This window comes from Sarcophilus harrisii, chromosome 5 (assembly GCF_902635505.1).
Source record: "Sarcophilus harrisii chromosome 5, mSarHar1.11, whole genome shotgun sequence".
Lineage (NCBI taxonomy): Eukaryota > Metazoa > Chordata > Mammalia > Dasyuromorphia > Dasyuridae > Sarcophilus > Sarcophilus harrisii.
The window spans coordinates 63,704,434-63,730,472 of record NC_045430.1 but is presented as its reverse complement, the minus strand read 5'-3'; the positions used below and the strand labels follow the sequence as shown (position 1 = coordinate 63,730,472).

The 26,039-nt window shown below is 35.0% G+C and overlaps 1 protein-coding gene across 1 annotated transcript in view; it reads left to right on the top strand.

The window, feature by feature from the left end:
- The first annotated feature begins 6,822 nt into the window (after positions 1-6,822).
- The window catches only part of ADA2 (adenosine deaminase 2), a 35,595-nt gene continuing 16,378 nt past the window's right edge, over positions 6,823-26,039 (top strand). The window contains exons 1-4 of the mRNA XM_031939634.1: positions 6,823-7,008; positions 9,513-9,834; positions 11,276-11,501; positions 12,360-12,570. Coding sequence (XP_031795494.1) covers positions 9,522-9,834; positions 11,276-11,501; positions 12,360-12,570 — 750 coding nt within the window. The 5' untranslated portion in view covers positions 6,823-7,008; positions 9,513-9,521. The remainder of the gene's footprint in view (positions 7,009-9,512; positions 9,835-11,275; positions 11,502-12,359; positions 12,571-26,039) is intronic.

The following is a 26,039-nucleotide window of genomic DNA, read 5'->3' as shown; positions in this document are numbered from 1 at the left end:
ATAGTATTAACAGAAGAGTTTGGGAACTTTAGGGTAACAATCTAAAGTCAGACTTCTGAGGGACATGTCAGTAAAAACTGGCACCTATCCTTCTTCCTGGCTCACAAAAGAGAAATGATTTGCGTAAATTGGAAAATAATCAAATGAGAATTCAGTTTATCTAGAATATTTACTGAGAATCTAGGGAATCTGATTAACTAAAGTTAATTTTAATATCTGTTCTATCTCAATTTGAAGAATTGTCTTTTTTTCTCCCTAAAACAAAAGGGAAAGTTATTTAAGGGAATAGAAATTACAGCTAAAACTATTTTACTATCACTTAGAAAAATTCTAAAATTGTTAACTAAGTTACTTGGAGTTATTGTCATCATGTTAAGCCTAAAATTGGTAATTACTGTGTGTGGAGCAAAAGGAATGGTGAAAGCCTTATCAGTTCAGCTCCAAGTATGAGTGTGCAACCCCTTTCCTCCTTCACAGAATGGGGGGAGGTCTCAAACAGCACAGCCCATGAAAATACTAAGAATAGTTGGCGTGGGCAACAGCAAACTAAGCCCCTTCTCTGGGGTCTCTGTCAACTCCCTTTAATTTGTAAGCTTGCCAGTTTTCTTGAAACCATCAGAATAAGCAAGATCATTAACCCTGAGAAATGAGCCTGATTAGGATTTAGTTTCTAAAAAAGAACTGTGTTTACTAAGAATCTATAAACTTATTTAAAGATTGATCCTTTGCACCAGGATAAGTTTAAGCATATAAAACATGTTAAATAAAAATTTCCCATGTGTGTAAATCCTGGCAAACTTTTAAAAATAAATGTTATCTAGTCCTAAGTTGTGATTAGTAGAATTTGCTATTAAATATGAAATCTCTTTTGAGTACTGAATTTGGGTTTGATTGCCTGATGAATCATTAACTCAGTAATCCATCATTACAGAGAAATGACTTCCTGAACTGTCACAGGTAAGGGCTGAGAGGACAACTTAAGCTTCTGCTTAAGATGGGATCCTTCTGACTCAGTTTCTCAGGTCCATTTCTTTGTTTCCCACCTGATTATTCTTGAGTCTGACTATAAGGTGGAATTGTTACTGCATGATTGGTTGTCAAACAGAACTAAGGATGCTTTATCCTGTTGTGTATGTGCTCTTAGGATGAAATCTGAAGGACCTGTTTTGACGCTATTATAATCATGTCCCTGGTTTTTCCTCTTATAGTAAATTTCTATAATCAGAGTAAGGCCTTGAGCCTTATACAAGTATCCCAGGGGATCCAATGGTTTTCTACTTACATCTTAAAGATGTTTTCTTTTAAAGAACATTGGAAAATGAGTGTAAACTGTATGCATTTTTGTTTTTCTTCCCAGGTTATTTTTATCTTCTGAATCCAATTCTCCCTGTGCAACAAGAGAACTGTTCGGTTCTGCAGACATATATTGTATCTAGGATATACTATAACATATTTAACATGTGTAAGATTGCTTGACATCTAGGGGAGGGGGTGGAGGGAGGGAAGGGAAAAGTCGGAACAGAAGTGAGTGCAAGGGATAATGTAAAAAATTACCCAGGCATATGTTCTGTCAATAAAAAGTTACAATAAAAAAAAAAAAGATGCTTTCTTTTGCATACCATTGCATAAAGAATCACAGTTTCCTTTTGCCTTGAAGGGGCAAATCCAGGAAAATATAACCCCCACCAATTAACATGAACAGCTTTGTCCATAATATGGAGGTAACTCAGGGCTTCAGTGACACTGACAATTATTTACCTTCTTAAGAAAGAAGGAGAAGAAGAGAGGGAGAAAATTTGGAATCCAAATAAAAAAAAAATCCAACCAAATGTTAAAAAATTTTTGTTTACGTGTAATTAAGAAAAAAATTAAATGTAAAAAAAGAAAACACTTTAAACTAGTTTGATGGAAATTAGATTGAGTACAATAGCTGACACTACAATAAGCTCAACTGGATACATGATTTAAATATAAATACTAATAATATAAACAAAGTGGAGAAAAAAGGAAAGAGATAATTTTGATAACTATAGGTAGAAAAAGAGATTTGGGGACAAGGCCTGGAGATAAAATAAAAAGATAAAAGAAATAGTTTTTATTATGTAAAGTTGAAAAGTTTTTGCACAAACAAAAATAATGAAGTTAGAAAAGAAAAAGGGTGAACTGGGGAAAATACCTTTTTGGCAAATTTATCTGATAAAGGTCTCATAGCCAAAATATTTAGGGAATTGATATGGATATATAGAAACAAGAGCCATTTCTCAATTTGTAAATGATTAAAAGATTGGGACAATGTTCATGAAAAGAAATATAAGCAACTGGCAACTATATGAATAAATGCTTCAAATCATTAATAAAAAGAAATACAAATTAAAATATCCCTGAGGTTCCCAACTCATGCCCATCAGATTAGCAGAAATGATTAAAAAAAAGAAAAAAGCTAATTATTGGAGAAGTTGTGGGAAAATAGGCACATTAATATACTATTTGTGTAGTGGTGAATTGGTTCCACCATTCTGGTAAGCCATTTCTAACTATATCAAAAAAAAAAAAGGTCAGTAAGTTGTACCTACCCTTTGACTCAGTGATACTTGGATAAATGGACAACATATTGAAAAAGCACACAAAGGAGACCAAAAGAGAAGGGGATTTAGACAAATAGGACAATTTTGTTACCGTTGTATTAAATTTAATATACACTTTAAAAAACCCTATATAACACTAATTTAGTTTCATACACAAAGCTCTTTTTCTTCTTTATATATTGAAATATTCATATTTTCTTATTTTCATGAATTCATTATAAAATTATTTCTTTTATGTTATAAACTTACATTCATAATAACCTTATGTTATGTAACACAGACTTTTAAAATTGCTAGTTAGAGGCTCTTTGATTTTTTTTTGGGGGGGGGAAACTAATGATTTTTATATTGTTACTCTAAAACTCTTTCTTGTAGCTCTATAGTCTTTGCTTTTAAATTTATAAGTGTTTTTCCTGAGTTGTCCTTAAATCTTGTTTTGTTGAATGTTCAACCACTCCTGCTAATTTATCTTCTAATCTAAGAATTTTATATTAATTTCATTTGATTCAGATCTCTCCCCTTTCGTCCCATCCTTCATATACTGCTTCAAGCTGTTCACTTTTTATTTTTATTTAGGCTTAATTTTTTTCATGATAGCTCTCTTATTAAAGACAAATCTCTCTCCCTGGTTTCGAGTCACAGACCTTAAACTCTGCCATTATTCCTGAATAGAGTGTGTCTGTCTCCTTCATTTGGCTCCATGCACCATCCCTGTAACTTTCTGAATCAAAGTATCCCTTTCTGGCCACCCCTTCTCTTTTTGTGTTACCTACTTTATTAGAATATAAGCTTCTTGAGATCTTTCATCCAAAAGGACTTGGCTTTTGTTGTATCTCCAGGATTATATAGTAAAGGTTTACGAGATACTTTCCCACTTACTCATTCTTTATTCATCAATAAATTTGTTGAATATTGTCTGATCAAATAGCTCTGCTTAAACTTCATTCCAGTGAGATTTCATCATGAGGCAACTGATGGCTCAGTGGATAGAGTCAGATAGATTTGAGTTCCAACCCAGTCTCAGGCAGTCACTAACTATGTGATCCTGGGAAAGTAATTTAACTTCTGTTTGCCTTAATTTTTTTCAATTGTAAAATGGGGATAATAAGAACACCCACTTCAGAGGGTTGTTATGAAGATTAACTGTGATAATATTTGTAAAATAAAACCACTTTAGCACAATACCTGGCATATAGAAGGTACTATAAAATGTTTATTCCTTTCCCTTCCATCTCCTATGCTAAGGAAATCATTGGCATATGCTGCACTATAGTTACAGTGCCTATCTGGAACTTTTAGGTGCTTACAAAGCGCTTCACAAAAGGAAAGGTAACATAAAATGAGAGAAGAAGGCAGTCAGAGACTCCCATTACAAGCCAATATGGTTGAGTTAACAATTCAGGTAGGGAGTAGCAGCCCTTAGGGCCATTGTATAGAAAAGAACTTTTCTTCTCTGTCCCTGATGGAATCCTTTATTGTCAGTTGGAGGACTGGAGCCAAAAGGCCCATCAAACAAAAACTGTTTCTTCCAACAGGTGTACTAACTACATAATTAGTTCTTCTGGCTTGAGTAATTTAGGAGATTCTCAGCAGATGAGTCACAAACAGCAAAAAACCAGCCTTAGTTTGACCTAGAATAGTGACTTTACGTGGTAGAGAGAAGACTGAAGGGAGAAGGGCCCTATTAAATTTAATACATTTTTATTGATATTTGTTTTATTCCACGGATAGTCTTTCTTTATGACAGTCCTCCAGACTCATAACTGATGTGGAACAGGAACTTTAATGAGTCTGTCCTGCCTTCATTGTTAGAACTTTATTCATCCATCCTGTTCCCTTTGTCACACAGCTCCTGAGACAGTCTTGATTAGGATATCTAAGACAGACTCAATCATTCACATTCACTTAGCTGGTCACTCACAGTTTTATTGGTCATATAGGTACTAATGCTAGTTTAGCAACTCCCCATCTCTCTAAACTCTGCCCTTACTTTTCTATCTCTCTTCCCTCTGACTTGGAAAAATCCATGTCTCCTGAAGCATCTTGTTTAATCATATTTGATTTAGCTTGCGAGTTATTTCACATCAACAGATGGCATCCTTTGTGATTGATAAATGTCTCATATGAATTCTTCACATTGCTAACCACTTTCCGACCACCTGTTATCTGGGTACCTTATCTACCGGATATTAGATGTTTTACTCCCTACTCCCTACTATGATCCCCCAAAGTTGAATTTGTAGTCAAGGCCCATTAATTTCACCTTTGCAATAATTCTTGAAAATTCCCCTTCTCCCCTCTGATTCTGTTACCACCTGGTATAAACCTTCATTACTTCCTCATCACCATTTAAACTTTTGTAATATCCTTGTGATAGGTCTACCTGCCTTGGGTCTCTATCTACTCTAGTCTATCTTCTATTCAACCACCAAAATTATTTTCCTAAAGTACAAGTCTGACTATATCAGGTGGAGGTGTCAATCTATATTTAGTTTCTGCCAAACTGCTTTCCAGTTTTTCCAGTAGTTATTATCAAATAGTGCATTCTTGTCCCAAAAGCTTTGGGTTTATCAAACACTAGATTACTATGGTCATTTACTACTGTGTCTTGTGTATATTATCTATCCCACTGATCACCACTCTATCTCTTAGCCAGTACCAGATTGTTTTTTTAATTAAAACTTTTATTTTTAAAACATATGCATAGATAATTTGCAGCAGTCACTCTTACAAAACCTTGTGTTCCAAATTTTTCTCCCTCTTTCCCCCACCCCCTCCCTTAGACAGTTAAACATGGGCAATTAATTCTTCTATACATATTTCCACAATTATCAGGCTGCACAAGAGAAATCAGATCAAAAAAGGAAAAAAATGAGAAAACAAAATGCAAGCAAATAACTAACAAAAAAGAGTGAAAATACTATGTTGTGATCCACACTCAGTCACCACAGTCCTCTCTCTAGGTGCAGATAGCTTTCTCCATCACAAGACCATTGGAAATGGCCTACAAGATTGTTTTGATGATTATCATTTTATAAAATACTTTGAAATCTAGTATTCAAATTTTCATTCAAATTTTTTCATCAATTCCTTTGACATTCTTGAACTTTTGTTCTTATAGATGAATTTTGTTATTTTTTCTAGCTCTATAAAACAATTTTTTGGTAGTTTGATTGACATGGCACTGAATAATTTAGGTAGAATTGTCATTTTTGTTATATTGATTCTGCCTATCTATCAACAATTAATATTTTTCCAATTGTTTACATTTGACTACTTGGGTGAAAAGTATTTTGTAATTGTGTTCATCTAGTTTCTGGATTTGTCTTGGCAGATGGACCCCCAAGTATTTTATATTGTTAACAGTTATTTTAAATAGATTTCTCTTTCTCTCTCTCTTGATGCTGGTAATATAAAGAAATGTTAATGATTCATGTGAGTTTATTTTATATCCTGCAACTTTTAAAAAAGTTGTTAATTATTTCAACCAGTTTTTTAGTTATTTTCTAGAATTCCCCAAGTATACATCAATCATGTTTTTTTCTAAACCTTTAGGCCTATTTTCAAGACCTTTAGGCCTAGATTGAGAAAATTCAATTCAATAGAACACTGTGCTAAATGTTAGGAAAATGATAATGTTTAAATGAGATCTACAAATACCATTTATTAATTTCACTTCATCTTTCTTCTTTTTTTTAATTTAATGTTTTATTTTCCCTTAATTACATATAAAAAAATTTTAACATTTGTTTTAAAAACTTTGAACTCCAAATTCTCTTCCTTTTCCCCTCCTTCCATTCCTCCCCCTCTTTGAGAAAACAAGCAATTTGATACAGGTTATGTATGTGTGATCATGCAAAACATTTCCATAATAATCATGTTTTCAAAGAAAACATAAGCAGGGAAAAACCCTCAAGAAAAGTAAAGTTAAAAAAACAAAGCTTCAATTTGTAGTGAGACACCATTAGTTCTTTCTCTGGGGATGAATAGCAATCATCTTCCTCCTTTAAAAAGTTAAAATTCAAGACTTTTCTCTCACACTTAATCATAGTTATTTTGTAATCGACAGTAATTTTATAGATAGAAAGTGTTTTCCAAGAGTATAGTGAATTTGGTAGTAAGTACCCCATTCTTCTTTTTTGGATCCCATAATTTAGAGCCTTAATCTTCTGTCACTTAGTTCTAACTTTCTTGGAACTAGTGATTTGACTCAGCCATTTTTGGTTTTCAGAGGACCTTCTCCTCAACTCTGTTTCATCCCCAGTTTGAAGGAATATATACTTGAAGTGAAACTGAATATATTGAGTGAAGTGAAACTTCTTCACAGGAAGTTAAATGAGCTGGTGAACTCAATTTGATTTTGTTGAAGCAACTGTCTGGGGGAAGAAGCTTGCTGTCTACATTTTTCTGGAGCTGCCTTGAGGTAAATGAAATTCTGTGGGACAGGTTATGAGATGCAATAATTTAAGAAGGGCTGGAGAACATGCAGAAGAATGCTTTTCAGTGAAGTATCTGGAGATTGTAATACAATTCTTGCCTTCAGGGAGTCGTCAGGACAAGGACCTATGTAGCAGAAGAGTTTGAGTGACACAGGCATAGACGATTAGTTTATTAGTGTTTGTTTTTAAAAAAAATTCATATTTAAAGTCATTTCCTTCTCCTCCAGTACAGATTTTAATGGGAGTGGAGTAAAGTGAAAATGGAACTTTGTGAAGGTAGACTGTTTACCACTGTGTTTTCACACAGTAGGCAGAAAATTTTATGATTTAAAGTTACTGAATAGAGAGAACTTTGTGGAGATGCTGGTGTTTTTCTAGGTTGAGGAATCCAGGGATTGTTATTATCCTGGGTAATAGCATCAGGAGAAGAAGCAGGCATAAGGCACATAATAAGCACAAGGGACCACGAAAAAGCAAATCTGGAACCTAGAGATTCTTAAAGGGTCCTGGTTAAATATCTAAATAGTTTCTGGTATCCTTCTAATACTGGATTTGGTGACTTTCTAAGCTTAATTTCAGTATACCATATCACACTTCCCTCCTTTCCTATTTTTATTATTTCTTTAAAATTTCCATTTCATAAAAGGCTTATTGTTTTTTTTTTCATTCTTTATAATTCATCACCACCCTAAGTGGAAGACTTATCCTCCACCTGCACTATTTTATAGCTTATTTTATTGTTATGATTGTTGTCCCTTCTCTCCCCATCACACCCTTAGCTAATTACTTAGAGGCCCTAGGGCTAATATTTCAATACTTCATCATCAACAAATATTTATTTGATGCTCTAGGAGAACCACCACTCAATCGGGTAAGTAGGAAGAATTTAATTATTGTAACATGCCAATTTAAAATGTAAGGTTTATGATGTGTTTTCCTTCCAGTAATTCTGAGATATAGATGCAAGTATGGTTATCCTAATTTAATAAATGAGTAGACTAAATCTCAGAGTTTAGATAATTTGTCTAGGATCACATAGCTGCTAGACAAGACATGTCCATGAAAATATAGATAGCAATACTTTATCCTCACAGCATTTAACACAATATGATAAACTGGTGCTCAATATATATGTAATACTGATTATCTTGACCATCAATCACTTCCTGAAAATTAGATATATTACATTTCACCCTATCTCAGGGTTGTCTGGAACCTTAAGGTTCTTGGAATATTTGAGATGTTTGCAAATGGCTTCAGCTACCACCATGATGTTCCACCAGGAGATGTCCTCTGTAACTTAGTTGTATTTAGCCACTAAAAGATTAACTTCTGCTAAGGATTATTTACTTTAAAAGGCATAATCACAAACACACACATTTACTCCCAGAATATGTGGGACCAAATCTTTACCCCCTTCTACCTCAGTTTCTGGGGAGCGGAAACAGATTAGTTTCATAGCTTAATTCTATTTTTCTATAGTATCTATACAGCAGAGTTCCAGTTCCAAGTCCCAAACCTATCTTGGGCTCAAGTCCCAGGAACCATCATTTAGAATCTCTGCAGTAAGATGACCATCGCTCAAACTCCTGGGTCTAATAAAGATTACCTCATGTACCTTAAAATTGAGGACAAAAGAAACAGCATGGAGACTCTGAACCCATTTTCTTAGAGCTGGGTAAAAGAGAAAGGGAGAGAAAGATATCTCTTCCCCATGGTTAAGTTCATAGCATTTTGTTTTGGGTGAACTGTGAGCTTTATGCTCTGGATGCAGGAGGCGTTTGTAGGAAAAGAAAGTGTGTGTAGGAAAGTCTGGCAGTTTTTAAAGATAAGGTCCTTTCTCTCTATAGCAAATTAAAAGAGATCACTCTCATCCATGTTGTAGGAGAATGCAGGATGCAGGGTACCTCCGTGTTAGGTCCCATTACATATAGTAATTGATAAATTGATTAGGGAACTTGAACATCAGAAAGGTAAAGTGGTTCACCTAAGATGAGAGGTTAAGAAAACTAAAGCCCTGAGTTTTAGTAAAATGATATAATGAGAAAAGCTCTGGAATAGAAACCAGAAATCCTGGTTTCTGGTTCTGATTTTACCACTTACTAACTGCATACCTTAGGGAAGGCATTTCATTTTTTTGACCATGTTTCTTCATCTGTAAAACGGGAATTAATTATGTAAGCCCTTCTACACAAAGTTGTCATGAGGAACAAATGGGATGATTAACAAAATACTTTAAAAGCTATTAAGTGTTATGCATTTACAGCATTATGATTGTATGGTCCAGTGAATTGGATGACTGTTCTCCAATATTCTGCAATCCCTTTAGCTGTTCTTTTTATTATTCATCATTCTCATTTAATTGTATTCCCTTAATTGTTTCATTTTCAGTTGATCTGATTTTTACTTCTTGAATCACCAGATTGGTTCCACGTAATTTTGATTTATCCACAAGAGGTATTCACCCAAATCCTTCTTCTTTTTCTAGGTGTCCCCGATGGTGCTTATTGGTCAGATTAAATGGTCAGCCCTGCTGCTGGCCATAGTGGTCTCTTCTCTCTGCTTGGCCCTTCCCTTAGATGATGAGCGGGAAGTTCTTATAAGGAAAGAAGAGATGTTGCAAATTGGGGGGGAGCTGTTGTTAACAGAACAAGAAGAGCTGGCTAATGAGAAACTAAAGGCCCTCAAAAAAGTGGAGATTAATGAGGCAATGAAGAAAAATCAATTTCCACCTAGTATGCACTTCTTCCGGGCCAAGAAACTCATTGAAGAAAGTAAGGTGTTCCATGTCTTAAAGAAGATGCCAAAAGGTAGGGGCCTTTATATAGGGATTAATTTCAAGAAGAGATGGGAAGCCCAATTATCTATAAAACTTGAAGTCAAAACTACTACTTCGGAATTCTTTTCTCCATTACCAGTTCTACTGAATGGAAAAGAACAGGTAGAACTGATGAACTAGCAAGTGCAGATTGAAGGATGTTTTTTAAACTTTATTTTTCTTGGGATTTTTGGGGTATTTTATTTTGCTTATGTGAAAATATGTTTTGCACGATTTCACATGCATTACTGATATATTGCTTGTCTTCTCAATAGATGGAAGAGGGGCAAGAAGGAGGGAAAAAAATTGGAATTCAAAATATTAAAAATGAATACTAAAATTTTTTACATGTCATTGGGAAGTATTTATTGAAATAAACAAAAACAAGAAAAAAGAAAAGGATAGGAAACAATGGGGAACTAATGTTACTAAATTCCCATTCTTGCCCATAGACTTGAAAAGGGCAGACTGAGGATGATGATCAGTAACGCTACATTGGAAAACAAAAGACTACTGAACAATGCTGTTGCCACCTCAGAAGGATAAGGCTGAGCCTTAAATGATATTAGCTATTCTAAGGGATGAGGCATAATGCTAGCAAAGTGCCATGTGCAGAATGGAGATTTGATGGTTCCTTCTCTCTTAAACTGGTACATATTTACATATGTCTATATACATTTGTGTATGTTGGATTGGATTCTTTAATTATGATTTCTCAGTGACTACTTCTCTACCCCAAAAGAATGCTTTTTATAACAAAGAAGCAGCACTAAGCAAAGGAAATAAATGAATTGGCTGTTTCTGAAGAAAAAAAAAAAAAAAAAAAAAAGAAAGATGAGGCTGTACCTGAGATCTTTGGATCCAGATGAACTTCCAGGACAAAATGGGCTGGAAAAATTTCTGGTCAGGCAGGTTTCCAGGGACAGACTGCCATTGTTACTGCTTTCATATTTCAGGAAATTATCCCCCAAATGCAAGTTTCTCTGTGGAGCCATTCTCTCACTGAAGCCCTAAATAAAGGCTTCCTGAGTGATGAGGAAGGTACCTTAGAATGGTCACTCTGGGAGCTGGAGCAAATGAAGTTACGGCTATAGTTCAATGATCTGCGGCTTCCCAAAACACAGAGGAAATGCCCCAAAGCTCAACATTTCCATTTGCTTGGAAATCAGGTATATCTCACTGGCATTCCTACTTGGACCAGAAAAAGTAGGTTTTAGGAGACTTTAGACAGAAAAACAAACCAAAACAAAACAGGACTTTGAGAGAGTAGTTAAGTAAGGGTCTTGCACTAAAGCCAAAAATTTCTATTAAGGTTTGAATTCAAGGAGATTTGGCCAAGGAATCCAAGGAATTCCTGGACATAAGAAACATGATTATCTATTCTCTACTTCTGTGAGACATTTCCTAATCTGTAGTTTTGCCTCCCTTCTTAGGAGCTGCTTTACATCTCCATGACTTTGGCATCTTGAGTGTTGACTGGTTGGTGAGGAATGTCACCTACAGACCCCACTGCCATCTCTGTTTCACTCCCTCTGGCAACCTGAAATTCAGATTTGCTGACCCTGCGCCTCCAACCCCAAAGCCAGAGGACTGCTCAGAGTGGATTTTGCTAGAGAAGTATAGGAGGCAACTGCAAAATGTCACAGAGTTTGACAATAGGTGAGTTCTCTGACATTTATACAGAGCTTTAAGGTTTATAAAATGAGATGGTTTATAAAAGGTTTATAATAAGGGTTTATAAAACAAGATGTATCATTTTGCTTGTTTTTGTAGATAAAGAAATTGGGATTCAAAATGACTGGAACCTACTGAATATTCCATAGCTAGTGAGGATCTAAGGTGGGATGCCTCTCAAACTTTAGAGTTGAGATTGGTTAGCTAGTCAAAAAACATCCATTTAGGGTCTAGTATGTAGAGAACATGTACATCTAATGTATCTTGCTTCAAGCAATTTCCTTATATGAAAACCTCCAACATTGAGCTCTTCTAATATATTTGAAAACTAAATTAAAATTATAATCATTGAGCTGGAAATTGAATCCCATTTGATTTACAAATAAGATAATTCTTCAGGAACATGTTTGTAACATAAAGTGAATTAGCCCTAAATGTTTTATGAGAAGATGCAAAAGAAATTATTTCAGTGTTAAGGTACTTACAATATGGTTGGGGATTGACACATTTTCACAAACCTTTCATGGAATATTATAATGCAACTCTCCATTAGAATCAAAATAACTTGTCAAATAACTTGAGTAGAATCAAATCCTGAAAGGATGTGGAACAAGAAAAGGATTCTTTTGATTCTAAGTCTTTCAGACATTTCAGAGAATTCTGAGAAATAAATTCCTAGGAAGGGAAACTATGACCCTTCTCTGTCAATTTTGCCTGATTGGAGAGAGAGAGTACTCTGCAAGAGGATGTGGGTATGGAAGCATCATACAACTTCACAAGGAAGTTCACAAGCTTCCTTGCCTGAAGCTTCTCCCTGCGTGATTCCCTTTTGCTTCATGACAGCTTGCTGCAAAACTTCACACTGGTGTTGGAGAATCCCGAAAGAGCATATTCAGATCAAGCCGTCATTTGGACAAGGTTTGAAAACATCTTTATCACTGTTGATGGGCTTGTCCATTATGCACCAGTATTCAGAGAGTACTTTGCTAGAGGTCTGCAGGAGTTCTATGAGGACAATGTGCAGTACTTGGAGCTAAGAGCCACATTGTACCCGGTAAGTCTGCCACCTTCCTCTTAGTTCTCATCCCTCTCTTTGTCTGCTCTTTTTACATGCTTGGTTCTCAATTTTACCCTTGGAATCTTCATTGGCTCTTTTTTTTTCTGCTTCTTAAACTTAAGAACTGGTGAAGGATTCTTGAATCTAACTTCTAAGTCCAGCAAAACCCCTCATCAGGTAAAATGATGAAATAGAGATGACATTTCTCCTCATTGTCCTACTTTTCCTTTAAGGGCTACTTTCTTCCTTAGTGACCTTTTCTCCTTCCTGCTCCTTAAGAGCCTAGAACCGTTGCCTAGTCTTTCACTAGGAGCCTGGACAAGTCTCATTCTCTAGAGACCTTTCCTTGCTGTCAAAAGTACTGTTCTTTGGCCATGAAATGTATTAGGTGACAGCTAATGAACTAATTTGTATCAACATGTTAATGGGTCCTGATGAATCAAACATTATACCTTCCAAGAAATACATTTATATTTTTGCATGGGTATTCCAGAGGATTAGTATCTTAATCCTATTTGTAATGCGATATGGAACAGTGTGTGAAGAGAAATGGGTGTGGAAAAAAGATGGGCATTAAGAATCAGGCTTCAAATAGAGTAAGCTTTTTCTGATTCTGCTGAGTGCAGGGAGAAAGAACATGATTTTATAGAAGAGTTTTGCTTTACCAAGGAGTTTAGGGCTCTGTCAGTCATATAGGGCTGGCTGCTAAGAGCTATGTAGCTAACACTTTGAGGAGTAATGGTAATACCTTCATGAATGATGCTGATAATAATAATAATAAATTGCTATTGTTCTTATTCTTTTCATTCTTTTTTATGGAATTCACATAAAAGTAGTACTTGAACAAGTTGCTATCTTGCTTTTATGTTGAACAACATGCGACTATTTAGTAATAGATAAAATAATTACTTTTTCTAATTAAACGAATCAAGTGGCACAGTATACAGAATACTGGACTTTGAGTCAGAAGACCTGAATTAAAATCTGGCCTTAGGCTCTCACTAGCTGTGTGATCCTGAACAAGTCACTTAACCCTGTCTGCCTCAGGTTCTTTATTTGTAAAATGAGTTGGAGAAGGAAATGGCAAACCACTCTAGTGTCTTTACCAAGAAAATCCCAAAAGGGATCATAAAGAGTCAGATATGATTAAAAACAACAATTAAGCATAATTAAATTGGTGTGGGACAATCCCAGTAGCAAAAAGAATGTTAGGAGTGGACCTGATGCTATCCTCTGTTAGTCAGGTTTGATAATGGGATGAACTAAAGCATGAAATAAAGTCATTCCCAGGAACCTCATCTTGCTGCAAAATCCAATTATTGGTATTTACCCCTTTATGACTCCCCTCTGTCCCTCTGTTTGGGGAGTGGAGCCATGAACTCCCAAACCTCTATTTAAGGACAGGGCTCAGCACAGCTATCTCTTCATTTCTGACCTGGCTATATTATTTTGGGATTTCTCTGACTTTTCTATCATTCATTCTCTTCTTTGTTTTTTTTTTGTGTGTGTGTGTGTATTATATTCCTCCAGGAGATTATAAGTTTCTTCTTTTTATTTGCTTCCCCACTGTATACACAATGCCTAACTAGTACCTCTGGTGTGAAGGCTACCTTTATTAAGTATTCAGTATGAAGGAATCTATCAGTCAATCAACAAGCATTTTTATTATGTGCCAGGCACTGTCCTAAGTTTTACAAAAAGCACTAAGGACATGGTAGAAGGGAGTGCACATCCAGTGGGCTGGTTTTCTGCAGAATCTGTCACCTAAGCTCAATCTTGAAGGAATCTAGGGGTTCTAAGAGGCAAAGATGAGGAAGGAGAGAATCAGTGCAAAAGCTCAGCACAAGGTGAGGAAGGGCAGTAAGCAGTGTACCATAGCAACTGTGTGAATGAATTGAATTTGGGAAGAGACTTAAGGTGGAAAGATCAGTTAATAGCAGGTTGTTGAAGTTTTCAAGTTTGGTGAAGGGTACAAAGGAACTCAGTTCATTTTCTATCCCGTCAGTGATCTAAATGGGGCTCCAGATTGAATAGTGAACAAAAATTCCAAAGAGAAAGTTCATAGAACTCTTTCAATCCAAACTGAACCAAAAGAAGATGCTTGAAGAAGGGTCTTACCTAAGAAACAGATTGGAAGCCCCCTCCTTCCACCTCTCACCCAGTATCCTGATTGGACAAATTTCAAGAACAGTAGTAGATCACAGCAGTGGAAGCCCATGGGAAACAGAAAAGGCAGTTCCCTGCCAGAAAAATCTAGGAGTGGTATTCAGAAATCCTTGTAGATAAAGGAAGCAGGATACTAGAAAACTGTAGGGGAATAGAAGATGACCCAGTTTCCTGATCATAGAAAACCAACCACAGAGCTCTCTCTAAATACTGAAGCCTGCAGTTGGACACTGAGCACAGACACACCAAGGGAAGTGGAAGCCTGCAGCAGAAATCCAGGAAGTGATTTCAAGACTAGAAAGGACTTGATCACCTAATCTAGCAATTTGGGAAAGCATGGAACCTGGATCTATTATCAAATTCCAAATAGATAACTGAGGCTAGAGATATTAATACAAAAGGAAATCACTAAACACTATGAAGAAATGTTTTCGTTCAAGTATCATCCAAGAAGAAAACTTAGGAGAAGGGAATAATACCATGATTGTTACAAGCAGATTCGCAGACAAGAAAGAGGCTTGACTACAAAGACTGCAAGAGTACCTGGGAGGAAAATGAAACAAACTTATAAGCTAAACAAAAGCTATAGAGGAAAGACTTGGAAAGATAATGATGGTTTTTTTTTCCTTGAATTATTTATTTTTTATATCATTCATTAGTTTTTTAAAATTTGACTTTCAAGTTCTCCATTTTGCCCCTTCTTCATCTATTTTCTAGACAGAAAATAATCCAATATAGGTTAAACATGTGCAATTCTTCTAAATGTATTTCCACATTGATCATTCTACAGAAGAAAAATCAGATCAAAATGGAAAAAAAAAATTGAGAAAGAAAAAAACCCAAGCAAGCAAACAACAATAACAAAAAAAGGTGGAAATACTATGTTGTGATTGGATGTTTGCCTTGATCACACTAGCTAAGTCTTTCATAGTTCATCATCCTTACAATATTGCTATTACTACTACTATGTACAATGTTCTCCTTGTTCTGCTTACTTCACTGGGAATCCGTTTGTGTAAGTATTTCAGAAAGCATCCTGCCCATCATTTCTTTTTTTTTCTTTTTTAAAATAAGTTTTTTCTTTTCAAAATATGTGCAAAGATAGTTTTCAACATTCAACCTTGCAAAATCTTGTGTTCCTTTTATGCCCCCTTTCCTCCATCTTCCTCCTCTAGACATCAAATAATCCAATATATTTTAAACATGGGCAATTCTTCTATACATATTTCTATATTTATCATTCTGCCTAAGAAGAATCATATCAAAAAGGAAAAAAAATGAGAAAGAAAACAAAAAAGCAAGGAAACAACAACAAAAAAGATGAAAATACTATGCTGTAATCCACATTCAGTCTCCATAGTCCTCTTTCTTGATGTAGATGGCTCTCTCCATCACAAGTTTATTGGAACTGACCCGAAACACCTCATTTTGCTGAGGCATTTGGGGTTAAATGACTTGCCAGGATCACATAGCTAGGAAGTGTCTGAGACCAGATTTGAAATTCAGAGCTGGTGCTCTATCCACTATGCCACCTAGCTGCCCCTTGTTGATTATTTCTTAGAGAACAATAATATTCCATAACATTCATATACCATAGCTTATTTAGCCATTCTCAAACTGATGGGCATCCACTTGGTTTCCAGTTTCTTGCCACTACAAAAAGGGCTGTTACAAAGTTTTTTTTGCACATGTGTCTCTTTCCCTTTCATATGATCTCTTTGGGATAGACCCAGTAAACACACTGCTGGATCAAAGGGCATGCACAGTTTGATAGCCCTTTGGGTTTAGTTCCAAATTGCTCTCCAGAATGGTTGGATTGGTTCACAATTCTACCAACAATGTATCAGTGTCCCAGTTTCTCCACATCCCCTCCAATATTCATCATTATCTTTTCCTATCACCTTAGCCAATCTGAAAGGTATATAGTGATACTTCAGAGTTGTCTTAATTTTCATTTCTCTGATCATTAGTGATTTAGGGCATTTTTTTCATGTGACTAGAAATGATTTTAATTTCTTCATCTTAAAATTGTCTGTTAATATCCTTTGACCATTTATCAATTGGAGAATGGCTTGTATTATTATAAATTTGAGTCAATTCTCTCTATATTTTAGAAATGAGGCCTTCATCAGAACTCTTGGATGTATAATTTTTTCCCAGTTTTCTGCTTTCCTTCTAATCTTATCTGCATTGGTTTTGTTTATACAAAAATTTTTAACTTAATATAACCAAAACTATTCATTTTGCATTTCACAATGTCCTCTAGTTCTTCTTTGTCTATAAATTCCTTCCTTCTCCACAGATCTTAGATAGTCTATTATCCTTTGTTCTTCTAATTTGCTTATAGTATCATTCTTTATGTTTAAATCATGAACCCATTTCAACCTTTTCTTAATATAAGGTGCTAAGTGTTGGTCAGTACCTAGTTTCTGACATATTATTTTCCAATTTTCCCAGAAATTTTTGTCAAATTGTGAGATCTTATTCCACATTGGGGTCTTTGGGTTTATCAAACACTGGATTACTATAGTCATTGACTATTGTGTCTTGTGAACCTAACCTATACTACTGATTAGCTGCTCCATGTCTTAGCCAGTACCAAATGATTTTGATGACTGCTACTTTATAATATAGTTTTATGTCTGGCACAGCTAGGCCACCTTCATATATGCATTTTAAAAATTAATTCTCTTGAAATTCTTGACCTTTTGTTCTTCCAGATGAATTTTGTTATTTTTTTCTAACTCTGTAAAGTAATTTCTTGGGATTTTGATCTGAATAAGTAGATTAATTTAGGTAGAATTGTCATTTTTATTACATTAGCTTGGCCCACCTATCGGTCATCATTTTTTATAGCATGATAGTATTCTATCACAACCATATCCCACAACTTGTTCAGCCATTCCCCAATTGATGAACATCCCCTCAATTTCCAATTCTTTGCCACTACAAAAGAGCTACTATATACATTTTTGTACCTAGAGGTCATCTTCCTTTTTCTTTGATCTTTTTAGGAATACAGACCTAGAAGTGGCATTTCTGGGTTAAAGGGTATATATAGTTTTATAATCTGTTAGACTTAATTTTGAATCATTCTCCAGAAAGATCAAACTACTTTACTATTCTTCCAACAGTGCCTTAGTGTCCCTATTTTCTCATGGAGTAATCTTTTAAGTGATTGCTAATCATTTGCATTTTCTTCTTTTGAGAACTATTTGTTCATATCTCTGACCACTTATCTATTGAGGAAACCTATTCTCTTTATAGCTTTCTTTCTTTTCTTTTTTTTTTTTTTTACCCCCTGAGGCAATTGGGGTTAAGTGACTTGCCCAGGATCACACAGCCAATAAGTGTTAAGTGACTGAGTTCAAATTTGAACTCAGGTCCTCCTGACTTCACTCCTCCTGCTCTATCCGCTATACTAACTAGCTGCCCCTGGAAACCTATTCTTTTAAATCCCAGACCAGTGATCTGATGATGACATAATGTCACCATGATTGGAGTGGTCATTTCAGATAGCCAAGTGGAATTTAAAATTTGATATCTGAATTCAGAAGAAAAGTGGCAGTAGAAACATTTTATTGCATCCTAATATTTATATAATACTTTAAGATTTGTGAAACATTTTCTTCAACAATAACCCTGTAATTCAGAGAGTAGAACTATCATTTCCATTTTATGGATGAGAAACATGAATAAAGTGGTGATGTATTATTGGAGGCTAAATTTAAACCTGATCTTGGACTCCAAATCTCGCTGTCTGAGACTGACTCCTAAGATTCTAGTTATCAAAGGACATGCTCTTTATGACTCCAAACTTTGTTATTCTTATCTTCTTAGACATTCTATCAGTATCTCCTCATTTATTATTTGGTTACACTACTTTGGAACTTCTTTGACTGACTTTTCTACCAAGCCCATTATATTACTGGAATAACCTCATCTTGTAAGAGCTCATCAGCTTTGGTACTCTACCTCATCACTACTCTCTGAAAAGAAGGGCCATGGACTACAAACTTCCATTTAGGTAGAGGGTTCATTTTAAACATCTCATTTCCTATCTGGCTGCTGCACTACTTTGAGATTCTCTGACTTCTCCACTATGTTCCCTATCCTAATACTTTTTCTTTCCCTTTTCTCCCTCCCTTAACTTTCTTATTGTGTTTTATTTTCCCCCATTACATTGTAAGCTTCTTGAGGGCAGGGACTATTTTTGACCCATCCCCCAACCTCTATTTTTGTATGTCCAGTACATAGCACAGGTCCTGGCCCATAATAGCTGCTTAATAAATGTTAATTTATTGATTGATTATGAACTTAAAGGGTCTTCTCCAGTCTAAAATCAAAGATCCTATAAGAATAGCTTAGATTTTCTGTATAGCTCTACAAAGAAATCTGATCTCTAGCTCAGATTTTGCAAGATGAGCAGGTAGGGGAATGGAGGTGAAAGATTTGAGGGGAATTGAGAGGAGATAAGACCTTTCTGGCTGCTGTTGCCTCAATGGAATAAGTAGCTTTTGTTACAGGGCTTTAGTAACACAAATAGACACAGAGTTGCATAGGGAAATTTCATAGACATTTGTAGGAGCCTTTAATTGTCCACACCAGTCGGAAAAGGAGGTTCTGTTTTTAGTTGTAAATGTGTCAATAGTTCTCTTCCGGAGTTCTGGGCATGGACTTTGCTAGAGATTTTTGTGAGGGGCCCAAACCCAGAACAAATGACTAAATCCTAAAATAGCTAGATTCCCCTCAGCTATTTAGTTGTCTTCAAAGTCTTGATGAGGGAGTTAAGAGGATGGATTATGAACAACTTTAATGTGACTCTGAATTGTGGCCCCTATATAACACAAAAACCAAGAAACTACTCCACTTCCTCTTTCACCTCTGCCAATTTATTTTTTTTTTATCAGCTACTTCTCCAAAAACTGCTTCCCTACCAGGGAATTGTAGATGGAAAATAAGTTACATCACAGGAGAGATGAAAGAATGTTCAATATGTATATTTATAAAACCTGGAAAAAGTACATGTATGATATATGGGAAAGAAGAATAGGTTTATGGTCAGAGTAACTGGATTTGACTCCTATCTATGTTATTTTTAACCTTTGTGTAACCCTATAATCTTCACATGTGGTCTCAGGCAAGTCACTATACCTCAGTTTCCTTCTACACTGAATGTCAGTATAAAATGAAGAGATTGCACTAGAGATTTTAAACCTCTTTTGTATCATGGATCCTTTGGCATTCTGTTAAAAGATATGGACCACTTAGCAGAATGTTTTTTAAATGATTGAAAGAAATGCTAATTTTTCAGTTAAAGGTTAGGGAAAATAAAGATGTAATTTCACATTTTCATGAACTTCAAGTAGTGCAGTTAGGTGAAAATTCTATAGATCTCTTGGGGCTCATTTCACCTTAGGGTTATTATTCATGTATTAATGAATAGTATAATAAAACATTTAATAATAGTGCTTATATTTATTGCTCATGTTTATGGTCTATAAAGCACTTTCCTCATGATGTCCATTTGGCAGAGAGTAATCAAACATAAATGTCCTTATTTTTCTGATGAACAAACAGAGGGTCAGGGAAGTTATCAAAAATAAAAGCATTAGAAAAGATCCCCAGAGTTAATTAGTCCAATTGCCTTATTTACAGATGACAAATACCTGAGACCACAAGGGAATAACTGATTTATAAAACTCATGCTCCTAATAAATGACAAAGTCACAATTAGAACCCACATCTTTCAAATTCAAGATATCAGTCTGTCTGTTGAAGTCTAAACTTTTTTTTAAAAGTCTCCTCTATCTTTAAAACTTGAAAATCGGATCATGGATTTAGAGTTGGAAAAAACAGTTTATCCTCCTCATTTAGAGAGGTTAGGTGATTTGCCTAAAATCACACAGCTCAAAAGATGGAAAAGTCAACATCTGAACCCACTGTCCTTTCTGTTATATAATAATTTTTCTCTTTAATGAGGTAATAGTAAAATTTTGCTAATACCTAATTACTTAAACAATATAGCATGGAACTGTTGCTCTATCAAAAAAATATTAATGATCTACATCTACAGTTAGAGAAATACAAAGGATAGTTTTTCCTGTTTATTGAAAGCCTTTTTTCAATAAAAGTATCTCAAGTATCTGTATTTGTAGTTTTATAGTAGTCATGAAAATTAAAGGAAAATTCTTCAGTCAAGATTAATGATACAGAATTTAGGTTAGAGCTTTTGATTCAATTAAATAACATAATTGTCAATTAAAATGTCAATGTTCCTTGAAGGACAATTTTCAAAATTGCTCTTAATTGGATGCCCTTGTCCTGTCACCAGGCTGGTAGGTGGTATAGTGGATAGGCCTCGAGTCAGGAAGACTCTTCTTTGTGAGTTCGAGTCCAGTCTCAGACACTTATGAGCTGTGTGCCCCTAGGGAAGTCACTTAATCTGGTTTGCCTCAGTTTCCTCATCTGTAAAATAAGCTGAAGAAGTAAACAGCAAACCACTACAGTATCTTTGTCTTGTCAATAAAACCCCAAATGGGGTTTCAAACACCCAGCTGAACACTGGACACAACTGAAATGACTCAATAGCAAGAAAATTCAATCATCACAGTTTATCATTAGGGATTTAGGAATTTATCCCTGAACTTTGATTTAGTTTTCTCTTAGAAACTGGTGAAACCTTTGATAAAGGTAGATTTTAGACATGGACAATGACATAATATTATATCTTAATATTTTATGATACAACTTAAGTCCACGTAGATATGATGCTATACCTCCCCAAAGAATTTTTAATTAATTTTTTTAAGTCAATGAAAAACTCCTTTGTATCTCTCCCAACTTTTCAATTGAGAAAGAAGGAAAAACAAAACACTTGTTCCAATCATGTCATAGTCAAGCAAAACAAATTCCCCCATTGGCCTTGTTACTCTGAGTTCATCACCTCTCTATCAAGGGGTGGGTAGCATGTTTCATCATGAATTTTATGAGATCATGGTAGGTCTTCATGTTGGTCAGAGTTCTGAAGTCTTTCACAGTTGTATTTACAATATTGTTGTTAGAGTATAAATTGTTCTACTGATTCTGCTCACTTCATTCTGTATCAGTTCATATAAGTTTCCCCAGGTTTCTCTGAAACTATTCCTTTCATCATTTTGTTATATTAAAATAGCATTCATCACATATGCTACCATAAATTGATTAGCCATTCCCCAACTGAGGAGTATCCCCTCAGTTTCCAATTCTTTATCTCTGAAAAAATATTTTGTATATATAGATTTTTTACTCTTCTTTTATCTCTTTGAGGATATAGATCTAATTTTGATATTATGGGGTTGAAGGATACAATTTGATAATTTTGGGGCATAGTTCCAAATTGCTTTCTAGAATAGTGATCACTACCAACAGAGAATTAATATACCCGTTTCCCATAACCCAGTGGTTCTCAAACTTTTGTTTTCAGTTTCTTTATCCTATTAAAAATTATTGAGGATCTCTCTAAAGCGCTTTTGTTTATCTGGATTATATTTATAGACAGTTACCATATTGGAAATAAAAACTATTTTTTAATTTGTAGACCCTCTAAAAGAGTTTCAGAGATCCCCAGGATTCTCTAGACCATACTTTGAGAACCAATGGTTATATGGCATAACCCCTTCAGTATTTGGCATTTGCCTTTTTTTTGGTCTCATTTTATGTTACCTTTCCTTTTGTGAAGCACTTTGTAAGCACCTAAAAGTTCCAGATGGGCACTGTAACTACAGCTCAGCAAAATTAGACTTGAGCCAATGATTTCCTTAGCATAGGAGATGGAAGGGAAAGGAATAAACATTTTATAGTACCTTCTATATACCAGGCACTGTGCTAAAGTGATTTTATTTTACAAATATTATCACAGTTAATCCTCATAATTCTCCTTTTGAATATAGAGGATATTTTTCATTCTAAATGCTAGCATTTATTTAGCACTATGTTGAGTAATAATGGTATGCAATATGTGGAAGCAAATGAACACTATAGATTAATATTTGATAAACCCAAAGAAGTTGACTGTTCAGACAAGAAATCAATAAATAATAAAAACTATCATAGAAACTAGAAAGCAATCTGGCAGAAACTAGGTAAAGACCAACATTTGAAACAATTTGCCAAGATAGTCTCCAAATGAATATAGGACTTAGATAAATGAGTATTTATTTTATTCCTGGTTCTATTGGAAAGGCATCTGCTTTATCCCTGTTATAACTAATGCTGACTTTTTGTTTAAGATAAAAAATATATATCAAATTAAGGAATAACTGTTTATTCCTATAGCTGGGAATAAACAAATCTTTCCTAGAGTCACTAGGTGGCAGAGTGGATAGAGTATTGCACCTGGAGACAGTAAGACTTGAATTCAAATTTGATCTCAGACACTTACTAATTGTGTGATCCTGAACAACTCATTTAACCATGTTTGCCTCAGTTTCCTCAACTATAAAAGAGGGATAATGTTCGTACCTCCCAGGATTGTAAGATAAAATGAGGAAATATTTGTAAAGTGCTGCCACATAGACATTTTCTTTGGGAGAGCATTTATAGCATCAGTTGCTTTATCTCATATTAGCTTAAATCCTCTATTTTTTTGTTGTTTTAATTTGAGAATTTTATATTTTTGTAAATATTCATCCATTTCATTTAGATTGACAGTTTTATTACCATATAGTAAGGTGAAAGAATTTCTAATAATTTAATTTCTTCATTGATTTTAAATTATCCTTTTTATTTCCAGTAGAAATGGTTTTATACCAAGACTTTATTTTAATTCTATGTGAAGCTTTATATTTCATATGTGCTTCTTTGTAAACATCATTCTTTAATTCTTATTTCTAATTCATTCTCTTCCATTTTATGGATGAATTTATCCCATTAAAAGGCAGTTATTGTTGTTATTTATATGTTTCCTTCCATTTTTCCTTTCCTCATACTTTTTTCTTCTGTTTTTGTTTCCTGCTCTATCTTTATAAAGAAGAAGAAGGGCAATGATAAAGCAGACTACACCAGTGATCTAGGTTTGGTGCAGTCTGCTTCTGCTCCTCAGTCATTTTTTTCTTTCCCATCACTGGTTCTTATACTTTCTTTTCTACACCCTTTTTTGAGATCTACCTTTATTTAGGACTCATTCCTCCTTTAAGCTCCCTTCTCTCTTATTCCTGAAAAGCTCTGTTGGTTTAGAATGATAAAACATTGGACTTCCCTTTGACCTGAGCTTCTTGCTTTGATTGCTTCTCCATGCCAAGTTTTAGCCTGGGATGGGCACTGGAATTTAGTTGCTGATTTATTCATAGTGTGATAGCCAAATAACTATTGAATTTATTTCTTGCTTGGTACCCAGACTAGGGTTGTTGACCCACTCTTCACTCTGAAATACCACCATAAATGCAGACACCCTCCTCAGTCTGCTCTGGCTCTGTGATCCCAAACTAAAGTGAAAACACTTTTCTTATAGGTAGGTAGTATTAGTATTATTATAATCCATTTAATGGATAAGGAAACTGAGGTTTAGAGAACTTGAGTGATTTGTCCAATGACCCACATAACTAGTAGTGTCAGAGCCAAGATTTGACTCTAGATCTTTGAATTTATGTCCTGGATTCTTTGTACCACAACCCATTTCTTTTATCCTTATTCTGGTACAATCCAGCTCTCTCCTAAACTCCAGTTTCTTAAGCTGTGGTTTAAGACCCTATATGGGGTCTTGTAACTGAATGGGAGGGTTACGAAATTATGATTTATTATCAGTAAATATTTGATTTATTTACCTGTTTTTATATCTATATACCCAGAGTTGCATAAACATTTCTCAGGTGAAAAGAGGTTGCAAGTGGGAAAAGTTTAAGAAGTCCTTTTTCTAATCCAAATCCACTGTGTTGTTTGGGGGTATTTTTTAGCTCTTAGATTGCAAGAGCTTAATAGTTAGCTAAAATAGCATTTATATATGCTTTTTTGGGGAAAGATAGGTAAGGTAAGTGGGGTTACTTGACTTGCTCAGGGTTACACTGTGTAACTAGTAAGCTAGTAAGTGTTCAATTTCTTTTTTTTTCTTTTTTTTTATTTAATAGCCTTTTATTTACAGGTTATATGTATGGGTAACTTTACAGCATTAACAATTGCCAAACCTCTTGTTCCAATTTTTCACCTCTTACTCCCCACCCCCTCCCCCAGATGGCAGGATGACCAGTAGATGTTAAATATATTAAAATATAAATTAGATACATAATAAGTATACATGACCAAACTGTTATTTTGCTGTACAAAAAGAATCAGACTCTGAAATTTTGTACAATTAGCCTGTGAAGGAAATCAAAAATGCAGGTGGGCATAAATATAGGGATTGGGAATTCAATGTAATGGTTTTTGGTCATCTCCCAGAGTTCTTTCTCTGGGCGTAGCTGGTTCAGTTCATTACTTCTCCATTGGAAATGATTTGGTTGATCTCATTGCTGAGGATGGCCAGGTCCATCAGAACTGGTCATCATATAGTATTATTGTTGAAGTATATAATGATAGCTAGTAAGTGTTAAGTGTTTAGGGCTAGATTTGAGATCAGGTCCTCCTGACTTCAGGATCAGTGCTCTATCCATTGCACCATCCAGCTGCCCCATTTATATAGTTTTTTTGTGGTTTAAAAAACACTTTATATATATGTTAATATATTTGACCCTTACAATATCCTTATTCCTTATTCCTCTTTTACAGATGAGAAAATTTAGGCCAATAGATATTAAGTGACCTGCTAGGGATCATAGCTAGTTAGTGCTTTTGGTTAGCTTTTGGACTCAGGCCTTTCTGACTTTATTTCCCTCTGACGCCTGCATCACCTGCTTTCGGAAAGACTGTAAGACAACTTAAGCACTCATTTTACTGGCGAGTATCAGTAGGCAAGGAAACACTCTTGAAAACATTCATTCCAAACGTGGCTCTTTCCAACAATGAGATCATTCAGGACAGTTCCACTGATCTTGTGACGAAGAGAGCCATCTACACCCACAGAGAGACCGGTGGGAACTGAGTGTGGGCCACAATATAACATTCTCACTCTTTTTGTTGTTGTTTGCTTTCATTTTGTTTTCTTACTCATTTAGTTTCTTTTTTTGATCTGATTTCTCTTGTGCAGCAAGAGAATTGTCTAAATATTTTATAATATTGGATTTAACATATATTTTAATATGTTTAACATATATTGAACTGCTTGCCATTTAGGGGAGGGATTGGGGGGAAGGAGAAGAAAATCTGAAACACAAGGCTATGCAAGAAAT